Source organism: Artemia franciscana, chromosome 2, assembly GCF_032884065.1.
Source record: "Artemia franciscana chromosome 2, ASM3288406v1, whole genome shotgun sequence".
NCBI classification, from domain to species: domain Eukaryota; kingdom Metazoa; phylum Arthropoda; class Branchiopoda; order Anostraca; family Artemiidae; genus Artemia; species Artemia franciscana.
Window position 1 is genome coordinate 57,325,008 of NC_088864.1, and position 20,576 is coordinate 57,345,583.

A 20,576-nucleotide genomic window follows, 5' to 3' on the forward strand; every position below is an offset into this window, starting at 1 on the left:
TATCACCTCAAAAATAAATACACACTTTGGCTCTCCCTCCACTCCTCGATACAACCATAGCCTCTACCAACAAATGACTTTTAATGAAAAGTTGCGTTGTTTATGGCATCTTTGTAGAATTGTACTTGGTTTTGAGCCACATTTTGATTGATTGGTTTTGAGCCACATTTTTGTTAGCACTGAAGATCGTGATGGTGTTGTTACAACATAGTAATATTTCATTTGTCCTTCACTTTCATTTTTGACTCGGTATGATTTTTGTTGTCGCTTGCTTTCTAACTGTACAATTTTCGTTTTCTACTCCATTTTTGACACGTTTTGATAATCACTTTCTTTTGAATGGTCTCAAAGATACAGTAATAAAAGACATTAAATTGCGCAGAGAAAAAATAACTGGTAATTGTAAAGATGTTTGTATATGGTTTAACAAGAGATTACAACAATTTAAAAACTTCAAAAAAGACAACCAAAAGTTTGAATCTTAGTATAAATCGTTGTTAGAAATTGTACTAATTTCAATAATCAGATATCTTTGAAAAGAGACAGTATGAAAAGACATTAAATTGCTTGAAGAGCAAAAAAAACGGTAATTGCAAAAATACTTTATAAATTTTAACAAGGGATTGCAACAACTAAAAAACCTTAAAAAAGAAAACCAAAATGTTAAAGCTTAGTAAACAATCGGTGTTTAAAAAAAAATTAGTTATGTGGGTGACGTCATTTTTATATATATCAGTATTGCAATGACGTTGTCACACTTGTCACGCTTATGTGGAAAAATTGAAGATTTTCATATATAGAGAAGTTTATGTTAAATTGCTTAAAGAGAAAAAAAAATGGTAATTGCAAAAATATTTGCATATATTTTGACAAGGGATTTCAACAATTCAAAAACTTAAAAAATGAAAACCAAGAAGTTTGATGAGTTATATCAGTCTCCCCCTCCTCCACCACAAGAGTGAATGTATCGTTTTTATATCTATGATGCATACAACATTACAAATAGAAAGTATTTAAGATATGAAAAAAAGCTGAAATTTTTTATGTTCAGTTCAGAATCGCAAAAGTTATTATGTAAAGTGATAAAATATTTATGGTGTCAGAGCAACAATTTTAATGTTTTAATTCAAACTAGTAAAATACCTCACAATTTTGAAATTAGTTTTTTCTTTATAAAAACAACTTGTTACATGAATAAGACCTACAGGTTTGAATGTAACCAGCTATATAATGCCTTTAGGAAGGCCTAAAAAACGAACACATTTGAAAATCAAAACCTGGACTAGATAAATCATTGGAAGAAATAGATATTTTTGTCCCACCACCTGAACAATTAAAAGAAACAAAAATTCGGCAATATGTCTTTCATAATGACAAAAGACAAGCCGAGGCAAAAGAAGGAGTTTTTGTCTCACCACCTGAACAATTAAAAGAAACAAAGGTTCGGCTACATGTCTTTTATAATGATAAAAGAGAAGCCGAGGCAAAAGTTAAAGATACAATGAAAAAAACGTAATTTTACAAAGGCACTACTTCCAGTTTAAGGGCCATTTGGTCGGCATGACATCAAGAAAAGGCTCAAATTGTCTACGTTTAGAAGACAAGCAACAATGACAATTGCCTCGTGTCGAGTACCGGGTGCTATATAAACTGCTAGCAACTTAGCAAGATAGCTTCAGTACTATAGGTACATTCATACTTCAATAATTTATGCATTTATCTAGGATATTTAAACATAATTATAGATATATTATCATATATAAAATAAAATCCTTACAGAAGGTTCAAAGAAATAAAAAAAAAAATAAACAATTTGCTCGAATTTGAAAATAAAGACCAAATAAATCAAGCTTGTGTTTTTCCAATTCGTTGAAACCCTATTATGTTGATATAGTAAAAATAAATTGCTAGAAACTTCAATAGTGCACCAACAAGCTACATTTTCATCAGTTAAAGGCTCATGTCCCTATTACTAAAACGCCATGCTTTCCGCCATGGTGTTAGTCATGGTGTCCGCCATGGTATAGTAAAAACAAAAATTGCTAGAAACTTTAATAGTGTGCCTGTTACAAACATGTTATGTTTTCATCAGCACTACTTTATGTCCAGCCTACCGACTACTAGAACGCCTGTTCTAGTAGTAGTTCAGGCGTCAGTAGTTCAATAATTCATTTAATTCTCAGTAGTCAGTCATTCAATAGGAACTTTAATAGTGTGCCTTTTACAAGCATGTTACATTTTCATCAGCACTACTTTCTGTCCAGCCTACCGACAACTAGAAAGCCTCTTCTAGTAGTTCTACTAGGTGTTCTAGTAGTCGTGTTCTAGTAGTATGTTTTGTCATGCAAATTTCTGGAGGCGTCAGTAGTTCAATAATTGATAGCACATACTTTTCAGCAATTAAAAATTAGACAACAGTATTATTTATATAGACGATTATAATTTGTAAAGACGTATTTATATACACGTGAAATTTTTAACATTCCGTTCATCTTACAGCAGAATATACTTCTTGAATTTTAATATTCTTAAGTTAACTAAACATTGTCTCAAGTAAGAGCCGTTTTTAGATGCCAGTAGCTAGTATATCACTTTTAAGCTACAATTTAAGCAGAATTATAATTAAAAGCTTTTAAACTAGTAACAAGCATTAACTTATTAAGAAAACTAAAGCAAAATTTCCTGGTAATATTTTGTAAATAAATTTTTGGGGCTTTTTTTCAAACCACATTTCGTATTACACTTGGAATAAGAACTGTGAACCATTTCTGACTCTCAATTCAAAGGTACATTTTGCTATTCCAAATAAAAACAGAAAGAAAAGTGAACTTTCTATTTAATGCTTGTGTACACTTTTCTGTTTTTCTTGTTCAATTCTATTTCTTTCTATCTTTGAACACTCATAAGAATTGACATTAGGAGTGACAATTTGTGACATTAAATTTACATGTTAAGCTACACATCCGTGAAAAATTAAGTTTAATCCTATTTTTAGAATACCAACAGATTAAATAGAGCAGGATAACATTGGATTTAGACAAAAAGCTAAATAAATGAAAAACATTTGCTTTGAAAAAAAAAACTTAAGGAAAATCATTCGTATATTCAATCTTTAATAAAATTAAATAAAAAACATAAGTTTTCTCAAATGAAACTAAAGAGTGAAATTCAAACTACTCATTTTCAGCTATAATAAAGGGCAATTATCGATCACAAGTTTCACCGAACAGAACATCATCGATTGAAAGTTCTGAGTTAGCCAATGATTTTATAGCTCAAAAAACATTTCCAACTCCTCAGTTTCAAAGGATGTACTGCTGCGTGGTGGAAAATTCCCCCCTAAACATATAACCCCCTCTTGAATAGAATCTCAAAATTCACATGTAAGCAATCAATATAATTACCAATTACCGACCGCAAGTTTCACCGAATAGATCATCATCGAGTGAAATTTCTGAGCTAGCCAATGATTTTATAGCTCAAAAAACATATTTCCAACCCCTCAGTTTCCAAGGACGTACTGCTGCGAGGTGGATTATTCCCCCCCCCCCCATAAACATATAACCCACTCTAGAATAAAATCTCAAAATTCATATGTAAGCAATCAATATAATTACCGATCGCAAGTTTCACCGAATAGAACATCATCGAGTGAAATCTGAGCTAGCCCATGATTTTATAGCTCAAAAAGCATATTTCCAACCCCTCAGTTTCTAAGGAAGTACTGCTGCGTGGTGGAATATCCCCCCCCCCCTCTAAACATATAATTCCCTCTTGAATAAAGTCTCAAAATTCACATATACGCAATCAATATAAAGCTAACGCTTTTTTTCTGCGACAGTTCTGACCTTTTTTTTGAGTAATTACATATACATACCCTAATATTGGTTTCGTAAATAATATTGAGTTCTCATAATTCACACAAAAATCAGTATAAATTTAACTTTTTTTTATCTACAATAGTTTTAGGCTTTACTTTGTTTTCATATAGAGTACCTTGTTTTTAAACTATCACTAAATAAAAAAGCAATTTTTTTCAACTGAAAGAAAGCAGCAACATTAAAACTTAAAACGAACAGAAATTATTACGTATATTAGGGGATTTGCCCCCTCGTCAATACGTCGCTCTTTAAGCTAAAGTCCGAATTTTGTCGCAATTCTTTAAGAATGACCCCTAAATCACAAAGGCAGTTTAATTAAAATAAATAGCTCTTTTGAAAGTACTAAAAAAACTTTCGCGTAAAGAACGAGGTATTGACGAGGAGGCAAACACCCATAATATATGTAATTATTTCTGTTTGTTTTAAGTTTTAGTGTTGCTCCTTACTTTCAGTAGAAAAAACTTGTTTGTTTTATTTAATTTCTGATCGTTTTTAAGTGACGTTGGGAAATCCAGCGCCCTATTCATGGAAAATTAACTTCCCCCATGAAAAATTTCTCCAAGAAAAGATCTCCCACGTAACCTCTCCACCCCAACAGAAAACAATCCCCCCCTGAAAACGTATGTATACTTCCCAATAACCAATACTATATGTAAATAACGGCCAGAGTTCAAAACTTGCAGCCTTTCCCCCAGGGACTGTTGGGGATTAAGTCATCCTAAAAAACATAGTTATTGGATTTTTCGAATATACAGAACAAAATGGCCATCTCCAAATTTTTATTGGGTGACTTTGGAAAAAACTGAGCGTGAGAGGGGGCCTAGTTACCCTCCAATTTTTTGGTCACTTAAAAAGGGCACTATAACTTTTAATTTCCGTTCGAATACGTCATCTCGCAATATTCTAGGACCACTGGGTCGATACGATCTCCATTGGAAAAAAACAACAAAAAAAAGAAATAAACACGCATCCGTAATCTTTCTTCTGACAAAAAATACAAAATTCCACATTTTTGCAGATAGGAGCTTGAACCCTCTACAGTAGGGTTCTCTACCCTACTAAGCCATTACTATGGGGAGATTTTTGATGCTAGGCTTCCCCCTTTACTCAGGCATATGAAAAATTCTACCCATATTTTGATTTTATATTTATGGTCAAAAGCCTTGTTCTAAAATTGAGCCTTCTGTCCCAATCAAGATCTTATCTGTTGGCTTGGTTCTCGTAACTGATAACAGAGCAAATTGTTAATATAGAACTTACAATGGAGGAAAACCGGGCGGGTGCAATGCTTCCGTCATTCCATTTTGGCAATTTAATAGCCTAACATTTCCGTTAGTATGATTCAGTGGTTGAGCGATTCCACTAGGCAGATTCAAACACTGCATTGGTAAACTTTGACTGCTTTGTTTCCAAGTTGCACAATCGTCATGCATTTCTTCTTTTACAGGAGTTCCCTCGTTTCTTGAACTATCTGCGTCATCCGTCCTAAAATTAATTGAATACAACAATCAACGGGAACTACTGTTTTAATATGAGAAGTGGGTAAAACAAAATTAATCATTGTTTTCATCTAAATACCTAAAAGAAGCAAAAAATTTTATGAAGCCATTATCTCGTATTTACTGATCATTTACACTGAGTACACGGGTGGATACCAGACAGGATCGTCAATTAGGGAGAGGGGGTGAATTCTCTAGTTTTGGTTCAAAAATTGTGCAAGAATTATCATGTGATATATTCTAGAAAAGAGCGTAAAGAACTACTGGTGTTGTATTGGTTTTAAGTGCGGCAGCAAATAAATGACTTGTAGATTGGGAGCCAATCAACGATCCTATTTTACAAGCATGTTTAGCGACTACTTCGGTAAAAATGACGGTTACATCTGAGTTTGCACATAAAAATGAATCAAGTGGTTCTGATCAAGACATTTTCTGTCAGTTGCAAAGTAGTGTCACCAGTAAGGTCCACAGATACGACTCATCAGTCGTTTGCATGATTTCAGTGCGAAAGTTGGTTGCAACAAGGATTATGCACCAACAGTGATCGGCCCACAAGAACTTGAGGAAATAAGCGATAACAGTTTGTCTTTGATAGATTTTTGAGCTACTTATGACTGAACCGTGGGGGGTACATTGTTTCCAAATAATACTATTCTTAAATCTATACGGTACTACCTGACAACACCACCTGAAACGAGATTGACCATATACTCGTCAGCAAGCGCTGAAGATGGATCCTTAAAGATGTTAAGGTCTACCACGGAGGGGAATGTTTTTTCCAACCGTCGATTAATGAGACCTCCAGTGCCAAAACCCAGAGCAATGACGCAGTAACTAAGGCCTAAGGGATAGCAGCACGTGCAACTACATGTCACGGGTGATAAACGTTTATGCTGCCGTATCAAGTTTGCAGATGCGTTATGACTATTCTCAGTTGTTATTTACAAAGTCAGTACGCAATTAGAGAACTTCTGAAATAAGTTCTGCGTGTAGGAAGTATCAGTCAAACTCTATATGAGCATTGTTTTTGGCTTTACCTGTAATAGGTCTATGAAACGGTTAAATCTGTAAACTTAACGAAAGTATTGGTTTCTTTTAACTAATTAAAATTGTTTAAGTTATTCATAGTTTCGACAATAAGTTTAAAATAAAAACCATACATTTTATAAATTGAAAAGAGACACAAAAAATGGAAGATGCAGAATTCGCAAAATCAAAACTTCTAAATCGAAGAAGCCACAGAACAAGTTTTATTTTTGAAAACCTAATATTAGCTCCAGCTTTGGGAAGACCAAGACTTGTTAATCAGCGTTAGAAATAAAATTATATCTTGTCTAGAGAAAGTTATCTCTAGATCCTTTTTATCCTAAAGTCTATGTAAAAAAGATCAAATGCGCCCCCACAAGAATTCTTACGACCACCCCTTCCATAAAAACATATATCATGAAAGTCGATGCGCGGATGATAACTATAGAAATTATTTCTTAGTATACGGTTTGATTTCATATATAGAAGAGTGTATGTCTCCTTGCTTGTTTTTCATGGCATTAAAATTCAAAAATTTAATAAACATAAAAATTAAATTGTAAAAAAATAAAAGATCGGAACTTCTATTTCGAAATCAAGATTTCGTTGTTGTTTCCCAAAAATTTCTGAGTGATGTGGAAATTTTGCAGAGGTTATTGAAGAGATAATATGAATTTCTATCTACATTCAAAGTTCTTTGATTTCTAAAAAGTTATGTTTCGAAGCTAAGGCACAGAAGGAGTTCTATTTCTGGAAAACCAATGTCAGTTCCAGTTCTGGAAAAAATTCTGTGTCTTTTCCAGAAAAAGTTACCTCTAAGAAGTCAAAAATATCAATGGTCGATGACAACTTTAAAGATTATTTTCGGATGTAGAACAATATATGTCTTCTTGCTTAATTTCTTAGTATTGAAGTCCAAAATATCATAAAATTTAAAATCACAAATTTTAGAAGAAAAAAATAAACTGGAACTACCATTTCGAAACCAGGATTTTCATAATTAGTTCCCAAAAAATTATGAGATATACGGAAAATTTGGCACAAGTTGTTGAAATTTAGCACAAGTTGTCGAAGAGACAATATAAAGTTCTCTCTTTTTTTAAAGTTAGTTGATTTCTAAAAAGTTAAGCTTCAAATAAAGGACATTTTAATACGATAAAATAAAGGGAATTTGTCGAAACTTCAAAATAAAAGAAGGCACAGATGAAATTTTATTTCCGGAAAACCAATGTCAGCTCTAGTTCATAAGATCAAGATGTATCTATTCGCATTGGGTATTTCTTTACACCATGTCTTGAAAAGTAAGTTTACCTCCATGGTGTCATGGAAATTGGTGCACAATGGCAACCTTAGAAAATGTTTCTTAGCCTACAGTCCATTTTCGGATATAAATGTGTACATGTCTTCTGGCTTAATTTTCACAACACTAAAAGTCCAAATATAATAAATATAAAAACTTAAGTTTTTTTGAAAAAAAAATCGGAACTGGATTGAAATTCAGAATTACTGTATTATTTCCCAGGAATGTAATAGATATAAGGAAATTTTGCTTGGTTTTCGAAGAGATAATATGAATCACTATCAGTATTCAAAGTCGTATGATTTCTAAAAAGCTTAGCTTCGAAACTAGGACATTTTACTCAGACGAAAAATAGGAACTTCGTAAAATCAAAAGTTAAAAAAGAAAGACATAGAAAAAATTTATTTCTTGACAACTAATATCAGATCCAGTTCCTAGAAGAACAAAATTTGTCCATAGGCGTTGCAAAAAAAAAATCTCTACCATGTCTAGGAAAAGTTAGCTCTAACATATCAGAAAACTTGATGCGTCATGACAACTTTGGAGATTATTTCGAAGTGAACAAAAAAATTCATATATAAAAAACTCAACCTTTCTTTCATTATAGCCATAGCAAGCGGAACTGAACCAAACTTTTCTAACAGCCTACAAAAAGAGACACAGAAGAAATTTATTTCTGGAAAACTAATATCAGATCCAGTTCCTAGAAGAACAAAATTTGTCTATAGGCGTTGCAAAAAAAAATCTCTACCATTTCCAAGAAAAGTTAGCTTTAACATATCAGAAAACTTGATGCGTCATGACGACTTTGGAAATAATTTATAAGTGAACAAAAAAAAATAGTGTATAAGAAAGTTTATGTCATATTGCGTACTTTCTATAGTACTCCTCGATTAAAGTACAAGAGGGATGATATCAAAAATTTAAATTATTGGAGGATGTGCCTTAGTCATCTCAACCGTTTTTTTATTATACCCAGCAAGCGGAATTGAACCACACTTTTCGTACAGCCTAGTGTCTGAGATACAGTCTGTCAGTCGGGTATCCAAACAATCCGTAGGCTATTTACCGGCAGTCTATAAGAGGCATTGAAGCACGAAATAATCACAATTAGTACTAATTCTCCGTAATTTACATGCCGAAATTTTTTTTTTTATATAAAGCTCAAGTAAAAGCTTATGCCTAGCAAAAAGAAGGAGTAAAAAGAAATAAAGGCAAAAAAAAACAGACTTACGTTACCGTGAATTCAAGCATTTCAGCAACGTGATCTGCACTGTTTGCATCACTGTAAAATAAAAAATACAGCATATTATTTGAAAAAACATCTTACCCTAGTTGCAGCAGGAGCGAATAAGAGATATTGGTTTCTGGTAATTCTGTGGCAGATATTGGCCTTTAAGGTCAAGGGGCGGATCTAGAGCCAAATCTTGGGGAATACCCAATGTGACAAGGGTGCCAATGAGCAAAATCTTGGGGGTGTGAATGTAACAAAGGTGTCAATAATTGACAAAATTAATTTTAAAATAAGAGTAAAAGAAGAAAATAAACAAGGAATGAAGGCGTCACCCCAAGATTTATAAAGAAAGAGAGGTCAAATTTTCACTGATTACTTCTACTGTGTGAAATTTTAAACCAGTAAAAAGAAGAAGAAATTAAATCTCAACTGATTGCTAATATTGAAATTTTAAACCGGTATAAGGAAAGAGAGGTTAAATTTGAACTGATTGCTTCTAATGTGTGAAATTTTAAGCCAGTGAAAAATGAAGAAAAACTAAATCTCAACTGATTGCTCCTACGATATGAAATTTTAAGCCGGTATAAGAAAGAGAGGTTAAATTTCAACTGATAGCTTGTATTTTGTGAAATTTTTCGCCAGTAAAAAAAAATGAAATATTTAATCTTAACTGATTGCCAATATTGAAATTTTAAGCCGGTATAATGAAAGAGTGGTTAAATTTCAACTGATTGCTTCTAATGTGTGAAATTTTAAGACATTAAAAAAAGAAGAAAAATTTAATCTCAACTAATTGTTCCCCTATTGTATGAAATTTTAAGCCGGTATAAAGACAGAAAGGCTAAATTTCAACTGATTGCTTTTACTAAGTGAAATTTTTATCCAGTAAAAAAAAAAAAAAAAAAAAAAAGAAAAAAAAAAGAAGAAAGATTATATCTCAAATGATTACTTCAACTGAAATTTTAAGCTGGTATAAAGAAAAAAAAGCTTAAATTTCAACTGATTGCTTCAACTGTGTTAAATTTTAAGCCAGTAAAAACAATTAAAAATTAAATTTCAACTGATTGTTTCTACTTTGTTAAATTTTAAGCCACTATAAAGAAAGATAAGTTAGACTTCAACTGTATGAAAAGAATGAGGGGGTTATCCCCTCCTCAAAACCTCGCGCAAGACGCTAAAGTTTGAATTTTATCCCAATTCTTCAAGAGTAACTCCTGAAACACAAAGGTTGCGCAAGCAGAACAATAAGCCATTTTTTTGAAGTATCAAAAACTGAAACATGAAGAGCAAGGTATTGAGGAGGGAGAACCCCCCTTCATATAAGTTATAGTTTCTGTTTATTTTAAGTTTTAATGTTGCTCGTTACTTTCAGTTGAAAAACTTGTTTTTCACTTATTTAATCAAACAGTTCGTGGTAACAAACTGTAGTAAGGAGCGACCCGGCTCAATAGTAACCGAAACTCTGAAAAATGGAATTTTGATACCAATAGTTATATCAAAAGAATCGAATTTTAATGCTGATTTTAAATATACAAGTTTCATCAAGATCAGTTATACCCATCAAAAGTTACGAGCCAGAGAAAATTTGCCTCATTTTAGAAAATAGGGGGAAACACCCCATAAAAGTCATACAATCTTAACGAAAATCACACCATTAGATTCAGCGTATCAGAGAACCTTATTGTAGAAGTTTCAAATTCCTATCTACAAAAATTTGGAATTTCGCATCTTTTGCCAGAAGAGAGATCACGGATGCGTGTTTATTTGTTTTTTTTTGTTTGTTTGTTTTTTTCAGGGGTGATCGTATCGACTGAGTGGTCCTAGAATGTCGCGAGAGGGCTCATTCTAAAGGAAAATGAAAGTTCTAGTGCTCTTTCTAAGTGACCAAAAAAATTGGACGGCACCTAGGCCCCCTCCCACGCTCATTTTTTCTCAAAAGTCACCGGATCAAATTTCTGAGATAGCCATTTTATTAACCATAGTCAAAAAACCTAATAACCGTGTCTTTAGGGACGACTTACTCCCCCACAGTCCCCGTTGGGGGGGGGGCGGCTGCAAGTTACAAACTTTGACCTGTGTTTATATATAGTAATGGTTACTGGGAAGTGTACAGTCGTTTTCAGGTTTTTTTTTTGTTTAGGGGAGATTTGAGGGGGGGGTTACGTGGGAAGATATTTCCATGGAGAAACTTGTCATGGGGGAAGAGAATTTCAACGAAGCAGGATTTTCTAGCATTATTTGAAAAAACAATGAAAAAATCAGTATGAAAAGTTTTTTTTCTACTGAAAGTAAGGAGCAGCATTAATACTTAAAACGAACAAAAATTATTACGCATATGAGGGGCTTACCTCCTCGTTATACCTCACTCTTTACGCTAAAGTATTTTTAGTAATTTCAACTATTTATTCTACGGCCTTTGTGATTTACAGCTCATTCTTAAGGAATTGGGACAAAATTTAAGCTTTAGGGTAAAGAGCGAGGTATCGACGAGGGTTGAACCCCTTCATACACGCAATAAAAACATACGAATATAGAAATTCGTTACGTCAATTAATTCGTAAGTTACGTATATTTTTTACCAATGAAAACGTTTGTAAAAAATTAAAAGTTGTAGTTACTTTTTTAAGTAATCAAAAAATTGGAGGGCAACTAGGCCTCCTCCCTCACTCCTTTTTTCTCAAAATCTCCCATTAATTGCAATTAATTAATATGCAAATTTCGTTTTAATTATTTATGTGCGGAGAGTCAAAATCAAAACATGCATTAATTCAAAAACGTCCAGAAATTAAATAAAAAAAAAACAAGTTCTTTTTAAATGAAAGTAAGGAGCAACATTAAAACTTAAAACGAACAGAAATTACTCCGTATATGAAAGGGGCTTTTCCTCCTCAACGCCCCACTCATTACGCTAAAGTTTCTTACTGTTTTAAAAATAGAGTTAAGAGAAAGAGTCAAACTTTAGCGTAAAGAGAGGGGCGTTGAGGAGGAAAGAGAGGGGCGTTGTTTTTTTATATTTAATAACATAATAGATCCAGCTGTTTAGCTCAAACCTGTTCTAATTCAACTGGATTTCTCTAGAAGCCACCCAATTAGTGTCAAGACTGGCTTTGAATAAGTATCCATTTATTTCTATGTGTTTTCCATAGAGACAAGTGCACTTTACAGTGCATTTGTGAGTTATGATAATCTTGGATGGCATTCAATAGCCGCTCCATAGGTATAAATAGATTCATTCTTAAGAGGGGTATGGAGTGTTAAACATAATTTATACAACTCTTGTATACAGCTATGGCCCTTATAATATTGTTGGTTATGTTAGTTTGAGATACTTTCTTCAAGGAACTGTTTACACGTATTTAGCAAGAAACTGAAAAAATGATCAGACAGACTTTTCTTTGTAGGGGAGACTTGGAGCACTTGGGACGTTTTGTCCCAAGTATAAAACTAGTTTTATACTTGGGACTAGGTCGTTTTGTACTTGGGACATAGTTTAATACTTGGGCCGCCAGGGTTTCCATATATTTTTAAAGTTAAATATAGTCATATAATATTACAAAAAGAAAAAAAAGTTTACATGTTAGAATGTTTACAATACATTATATACAGACATGTCACTCGAAAAAATAGAGTATCCGGCTTGGCGTTCAGTTTGGCCAGTTGGTTCTGGGTTTGGCAGCTTCTTTGCAACTTAAAACTTCTCAAACCGGTACGGAGCTTTGTAGCTGCATATTTCTGAAAAGGAGCAACCCTTTTAAAGTAGCGGACATCAAACTCGCTCTTACCAACTTTGACAACTTCTCCTAGACTGTAAAATTTTCCACGTTTTTCATCTTCCAGGACAAGGACAAAGTCCTCACACTGTATCTCCATTTCCTCAATCTTATTCTCCATGGTTTCATGAGATGTTGATGGGTGTTCGCTTTCAGCTTCACTGCTAGCACTTACACAGTTCTCTTATTCTGAAGATGTATCAAACAGTTCGTGGTAACGAACTGTTACCACGTAAGGAGCGACCCGGCTCAATAGTAAAAATTGAATTTTGATATCAATAGCTACATCAAAAGAATCGCATTTTAATGCTGATTTTAAATAAATAAATTTCATCAAGTTTAGTCTTACCCATCAAAAGTTACGAGCCTGAGAAAATTTGCCTTAGGATCTTAACGAAATTGACACCATCAGATTCAGCGTATCAGAGAACCCTACTGTAGAAGTTTCAAGCTCCTATCTACAAAAATGTGGAATTTTGTATTTTTTGCCAGAAGACAAATCACGGGTGCGTGTTTATTTGTTTGTTTGTTTTTTTTTTTTCTTCTTCTTTTTCCCAGGGGTCATCGTATCGACCAAGTGGTCCTAGAATGTCGCAAGAGGGCTCATTCTAACGGAAATGAAAAGTTCTAGTGCCCTTTTTAAGTGACCAAAAAAATTGGAGGGCATCTAGGCCCCCTCCCAAGCTCATTTTTTTCCCAAAGTCAACGGATCAGAATTTTGAGATAGCCATTTTGTTCAGCATAGTCGAAAACCATAATAACTATGTCTTTGGGGGTGACCTACTCCCCCACAATCCCTGGGGGAGGGGCTGCAAGTTACAAACTTTGACCAGTGCTTACATATAGTAATGGTTATTGGGAAGTGTACAGACGTTTTCAGGGGGATTTTATTTTGTTTGGGGGTGGGGCTGAGGAGAGGGGGCTATGCTGGAGGATCTTTCCTTCGAGGAATCTGTCATGGGGGAAGAAAAATTCAATGACAAGGGCGCAGGATTCTCTAGCATTACTATAAGAAAACAATGAAAAATAAACATGAAAACGTTTTTTCAAATGAAAGGAAGAAGTAGCATTGAAACTTAAAACGAACAGAGATTATTACGCATATGAGGGGTTCTAAAAATACTTTAGCATAAAGAGCGAGGTATTTAGGAGGAGATAAATACCTTGCTCTTTATGCTAAAGTATTTTTAGTAATTTCAACTATTTATTCTACGGCCTTTCTGATTCAGGGGTCATTCTTAAAGAATTGGGACAAAACTTACGATTTTGTGTAAAGAGCGAGGTATTAACGAGGGTACAAACCCCCTCGTATACATAATAAAAATATAAGGTTATGAAAGTTTGTTACGTAAGTTAATTCTTAAGTTACGTATATTTTTTACTAATAAAAACGTTCGTTAAAAATTAAAAGTCCTAGTTGCCTTTTTAAGTAACCGAAAAATTGGAGGGCAACTAGGCCTCCTTCTCCACCCCTTATTTCTCAAAATCGTCAGATCAAAACTAAGAGAAAGCCATTTAGCCAAAAAAAGAATTAATATACAAATTTAATTTTAATAATTTATGTGCGGAGAGCCAAAACCAAACATGCATTAATTCAAAAACGTTCAGAAATTAAATAAAAAAAAACTGATTTTTTTCGCTGAAAGTAAGGAGCGACATTAAAACTTAAAACGAACAGAAATTACTCCGTATATGAAATGAGTTGTCCCCTCCGCGATCCCTCGCTCTTTACGCTAAAGTTTGACTCTTTGCCACAATTCTACTTTTTAAAACAATTAAAAGCTTTAGCGTAAAGAGCGAGGGATTGCGGAGGGGACAACTCATTTCATATACGGAGTAATTTCTGTTCGTTTTAAGTTTTAATGTCGCTCCTTACTTTCAGCTAAAAAAATTAGTTTTTTTTTTATTTAATCAGACAAAGAAATGGTAGAATATTTCTGTTTTCTGGCAAACTTCTTTGCTGACACCTTTTCCACCTTTGATGCAGTTTGATTTTTCTTCTTAATCCATCCAACTGCCTTTTCTTCAATTTTCTTTTTCTTGGGCGTGTCTGTCAATACTCGGCGAGACCCACGAGCTCTACCTCCTCCTCTAGATTTTCTTGGCCCAGCTTTGGGAAATGGTCTAATGTCACCTGGCAATACAGCACTGGAAGGATCCATTGTTTGCCCTCCTTTGGGAGTTTGAGAGATGGTCGACATCCGTATAGGCTCGATGGTTGAGACATTGCTACCAACTTCTGCATCAGAGTACGAGGGTGGCTCTACTGTTCCACTGCCAGTCGTAGCTTCAAATTCTGGCCTATCTGTAATTGAAGATGGTGCATATTCATCATCAGTGATTATATCGTTGTTAAATGGTGAAATCCCAGAAACACGGAATCCTCACACAATGTTACTCGGAATAAAACTCAGTGGGTATGCTGTTTCAAGGAACTGAGGGATTCCATACATTGAAACTGGGATGCCCGGGTTATTCATCCAGTTCGAAATTGGTCTCTTGGAATGAAGCTTGAACGGGAAAAACACAGTCTTGTTCAGTGGCTGCAGTTCGTGCGAGATGTGTGGTGGAAGGGTTAGCATGACGATGTGATTGTCTTTTGCCAGCTGCATTGCATCAATTGACAGATGGGGTTCATGAATGTCAAGGATCAGAAGACAGGGAAACTGTGCCTGTGGGCCTGCATAGGATATGAAGTGTTCCATCCATTCAACGAAGATGAAAGAATAGGTCCATCCACTTTCACCTCCTCAAAAATCCAGAGTTCCAGTGGATGTCCCCATGGTCATTCTGGGGGTCACTTTTTTCTAGGGAAAACCAGGACTGGGGGAATTGTATTTCCAAGAGCTGACACAGTTGCTAGAATTTCAACAGTTTGGCCCCTCTCTGCGGAAGTGCTCATTCCAACTTGTCTAACCCCTGACTCGGCAACAACCTTGTGTGGCTTCTGCACAGTGGTCAGGCCACATTCATCCATATTCCAAATATTCTGAGACTGAAATCTGAATTTTTCCATGACCCCCTTCAGTTTGTCGATGAACGTGGAAACTGTATGTGGATTGAAAATTATAGCCCTTGCGAGGCTGGTTTGTTCTGGTGTCCTTAAGCTAAGTGACGGATTTCTAGCCATAAAGCTGTGAAACCAAATTGTCCCTGCCTGTTGTTTGGCATCCCAGCCTGCAGGGTAAAATATACTATTCCTATTGGCATATTCGTAGACTAGCGTTTTAACTTAAAAATAACAAGCCCATAATGTAGCTTAGATGCATCAATCAGGTAAGTTTTCAGCTCAGTTTCTTGTTCAGTGGTCAAAATCTTGTTGTGGGTTATTTCTGACTGGTATATAAAAGGGGTATTGACTGCATCTCTGCTAGAGTTCGTCCTGTGGGAAGTGAGGTGCCTGTGTAGAGAGCTTTTGGACAGGCCATACATTTTAGCAGCTTCCCGTGTTATGACTTTTTTGACAAAATATCTGCTATGGCTCGCCTCAAGGCTCCTTCATTGACTGGTGGGTTTTTCTTCCCCATGTTAATGAAAACTAAAAAAAAAAGGCTGTTCACAGAACTTAGAGGTTGAGTTTACCTAGTCAGGGTGTGAACAGAATTAATCCAGAAAAGTACAAAGAGATCTAGTCAGGGTAGAATTCAAAATTTGGTTGTAGATTCTATATTCTTAGTACTTGGGACATGTCCCAAGTACTAATACTTGGGACTGTCCCAACCATAACTTAAGGTGTGTATTGACACAAAAACATATTGAAAAAAATACTGAAAAAAAATTTATGCAGATGCCACCTATGAGTGAAGTTATTCAGAGGGCAAAATATTAATGTGTATGCTAGATGGCATCTTGTAGATGAAGGTGCAGTGCCAAGTATAGAAATGTCTTAAGTATTCCTACTTGAAAAAAGGAAGAAAAAAGAAAGTACAAAGAAACATTTTGTAAAATAAGCAACCTTTTTCCTTTTCAACCAGGTGGCAGATCCTTTTTCTATTGAGTCTCAAGGACAAAATAATGCTTACAAAACAAAAGTTATCTAAAATAAGTAAACCTACACATCGACCATTACTCACATTCCGCCTCAATACGTTTTCTTTTCCACCTTTTCTCCTTTTCTGCGTTTTAACCCTATTCGATCTTATGTTTTTCGTTTAGAGTAGGCAGGATTACAAATATATATATATATATATATATATATATATATATATATATATATATATATATATATATATATATATATATATATATATATATATATATATATATATATATATATATATATATATATATATATATATATACAAACGAAAATGGAAAACCCTCTTAGATTCACCAATATTGCAGATTATAAAACTAAGGAGATAAACTTGAGAAGAAAACCTGTCGGTACTCAATGGACTCCTTCGTTTTCTCTGAGTGTTTCTTTGTTTGAAATTTCCAGCCATAAATGAATGCATGCTTTGGTAATGAACCCATTTTTGTTTTGTTGGATATGTTTGTTTCTGCAGGATTTTCCTATGCCTTCCATATGCAATTCTTAATTTTGTCCATTGGCTCTCACAATCTTGGGCTGAAAGGGATAAATTATTTACTCTAAATAACGATCAAAATCAAACAGTTCGTGGTAACGAACTGTAGTAAGGAGCGACCCGGCTCAATAGTAACCAAAACTCTAAAAAATCGGATTTCAATAGCTACATCAAATATCTTGATATCAATAGCTACATCAAAAGAATTGCATTTTAATGCTGATTTTAAATATATAAGTTTAATCAAGTTTAGTCTTACCCATAAAAAGTTACGAGCCTGAGAAAATTTGCCTTATTTTAGAAAATAGGGGAAAACAACCCCTAAAAGTCATAGAATCTTAACGGAAGTCACACCATCAGATTCAGCGTATCAGAGAACCCTATTTTAGAAGTTTCAAGCTCCTATCTACAAAAATGTGGAATTTTGTATTTTTTGCCATAAGGCAGATCACGGATGTGTGTTTATTTGTTTGTTTGTTTTTTGTTTTTTTTTTTGTTTTCCCAGGGGTGATTGTATCGACCCAGTGGTCCTAGAATGTTGCGAGAGGGCTCATTCTAACGGAAATGAAAATTTCTAGTGCCCTTTTTAAGTGACCCAAAAATTGGGGGGCACCTAGGCCCCCTCCAACGCTAATTATTTTCCCAAAGTCAACGGATTAAAATTCTGAGATAGCCATTTTATTCAGCGTAGTCGAAAAACTTTATAACTATGACTTTGGGGACGACTTACTACCCCACAGTCCCCGTGGGAGGGGCTATAAGTTACGAACTTTGACCAGTGCTTACATATAATAATGGGTATTGGGTACAGTGTACAGACGTTTTCAGGGGGATTTTTCGGTTGGGGGAGGGGTTGAGAAGAGGGGGATATGTTGGGGTAACTTTCCATCGAGGAATTTGTTATGGGGGAAGAAAATTTCCATGAAGGGAGCGCAGGATTTTCTAGCATTATGTAAAGAAAAAAATGAAAAAATAAATCTCAAAAAGTTTTTCCAACTGGAAGTAAGGAGCAGCATCAAAACTTAAAACAAACAGAAATTATTACACATATAAGGGGCTCACCTTCTTCTAATACCTCGCTCTTTACGCTAAAGTATTTTTAGTAATTTCAACTATTTATTCTATGGCTTTTGATTCAGGGGCCAATCTTAATGAATTAGGACAAAATTTAAGCTTTAGTGTAAAGAGCGAGGTACTGACGAGGGGGTGAACCCCCTCATGAGAATACAAAAGTTCGTTACGTATGCTAATTTTTAAGTTACGTATACCTTTTACTAATAAAAACATTTGTAAAAAAATAAAAGTTCTATTTGCCTTTTTAAGTAACCAAAAAATCGGAGGGCAACTAGGCTTCCTCCCCTGCTCCCTTTTTTCTCAAAATCATTCGATCAAAACTATGAGAAAGCCATTTAGCCAAAAAATAAATATGCGAATTCTGTTTTAATTATTCCTCTGCGGAGAGCCAAAATCAAAACATGCATTGATTCAAAAACGTCCAGAAATTAAATTAAAAAAAAAACAAGTTTTTTTAACTGAAAGTAAGGAGCGACATTAAAACTTAAAACGAACAGAAATTACCTTCGTATATGATAGGGGCTGCTTCCTCATCAACGCCCGCTCTTTACGCTAAAGTTTTTTACTGTTTTAAAAAGTAGAGTTGAGAGAAAGAGTCAAGCTTTAGCGTAAAGAGCGGGGCGTTGATGAGGAAGCAGACCCTTTCACATACGAAGTAATTTCTGTTCATTTTAAGTTTTAATGTCGCTCCTTACTTTCAGTTTGAAAAAACTTGTTTTTTTTATTTAATTAAAAAAGAGAGACTGGTCACACAATAAAATCTTATATAAGAGGTAGGTAAAGAAAAAAGCAAGAAACAAACCGAAGCTAGTATCCAAGAGAAGTCAAACTTTTCTTTATTTGTAGGATTTCATGTCACATGGTTAAAAAACATATTTTTTAATATGAGCACATATTCAGTTTGTTTCCATTCTAGACAGGGTTGCAACTTGTAGCAAGAAATAAGCACTAAAATAAGCACTATTTTATTATTAGCAGCATTGTAGTACGTGCTTAGGGTTGCTATAATAGCACAACAGTGCTATTTTAAAATTTTTGACTATAGCACCGAAAATCGCTATGTAGGATGCAAATTTGGACAATTATAGCACTTCAGGAGCTGACCGTGGTGGCAATCCTGATTGTGAACCAGAGTCAGAGGCAACGTCTTAGCGTTGCATGTAGTAAAGAAACATCAGCTTTCAGTGCATCATTTATCTATTTTTTTTTCCAAGAGCCACTTCATGTGGAAGGGATGGTCAAGAAACTTTAGACTGGGCTAACTTGATTATGAACCAGAAGTTAGCATCCTTTTAGGAGTCAAAATGGAGGGAAACCACCCCTCCCTCCCAAGTTTGTTTTATCTTGAAAGCTGTTTATTAACTTGGAAAGCTGGTTTAACTCAAAAACTTTGAACTAAAACATTTAAATATTTTTCAGATATGAGACAAAAATAGAACATTTTGAACCCTGTTCATCAGCATTAGTCAGGTTTTGTTCAAAACAGCCACAGGCCTTTTGCCTAAGTCCGCTCCCCTGTATGATGGACAACAAATAAAACTGGCTTTCTATGCCTTTCCATGACGAACAAATAAATGTTCAAATCAGAATAAGTCCTTTTATTAGAAAGTGAAAACAGATATAAGAAATCTGATTGGTCAAAATCTCATTGGTCTGTATGTGGTCAAAATATCCAAATTTTTTTAATATCTGTTTTTACTGTCTAACAAATGAAATTATCCCCATTTGAAATTTAATCTTATTTTATAAACTTGAATTCCAAAATGCGTTTTCATTCTTTTAACCTTCACGGCTGCATAATTGTCAGCTGCATTTCATATTTTGTTCAATTCTTACACTAATTCCAAGAGGAGATAGGAAAAATGATTCAAGAGCCACCGCTCTCCTTTCTTTAGAGGCCTTAGACGAAAGGGCTTGGTCCAAAACAATACAAAAATGAATCTATTTCCTCTTATATACATCCTAAAATATTTGAATAAAGGCTAAAATTGTCAGAGAAATAGGAACTCTATTAAAGATGCATGCATGTATGAGCTTCAAACTAAGTATATGAGTCAAAATACAAATAATTATTGATTTGTTATCTTTGTATTTGATAGGTATAGAATGGTGATTTATTATTCTCATGGTTTCAAGCAGTGGAGATTTTTAATTATTTTTTTTTTAATTGCGATATTTTCAGATATTCAATTCAAACGTTTAAATGTCAATATGTCTGTTGAGTACAAAAAATAAAAATTTTGAAATTTCACTCAGATTTAGC

The 20,576-nt window shown here is 34.3% G+C and overlaps 1 protein-coding gene across 1 annotated transcript in view; it reads right to left on the bottom strand.

Annotated features, from left to right (window-relative positions):
• Positions 1–20,576, bottom strand: part of LOC136043824 (uncharacterized) — a 34,518-nt gene that overhangs the window by 9,795 nt on the left and 4,147 nt on the right. The window contains exons 2-4 of the mRNA XM_065728749.1: positions 17,091–17,280; positions 8,941–8,991; positions 5,142–5,366 (exon numbers count right to left, since the gene is read on the bottom strand). Coding sequence (XP_065584821.1) covers positions 5,142–5,366; positions 8,941–8,991; positions 17,091–17,280 — 466 coding nt within the window. The remainder of the gene's footprint in view (positions 1–5,141; positions 5,367–8,940; positions 8,992–17,090; positions 17,281–20,576) is intronic.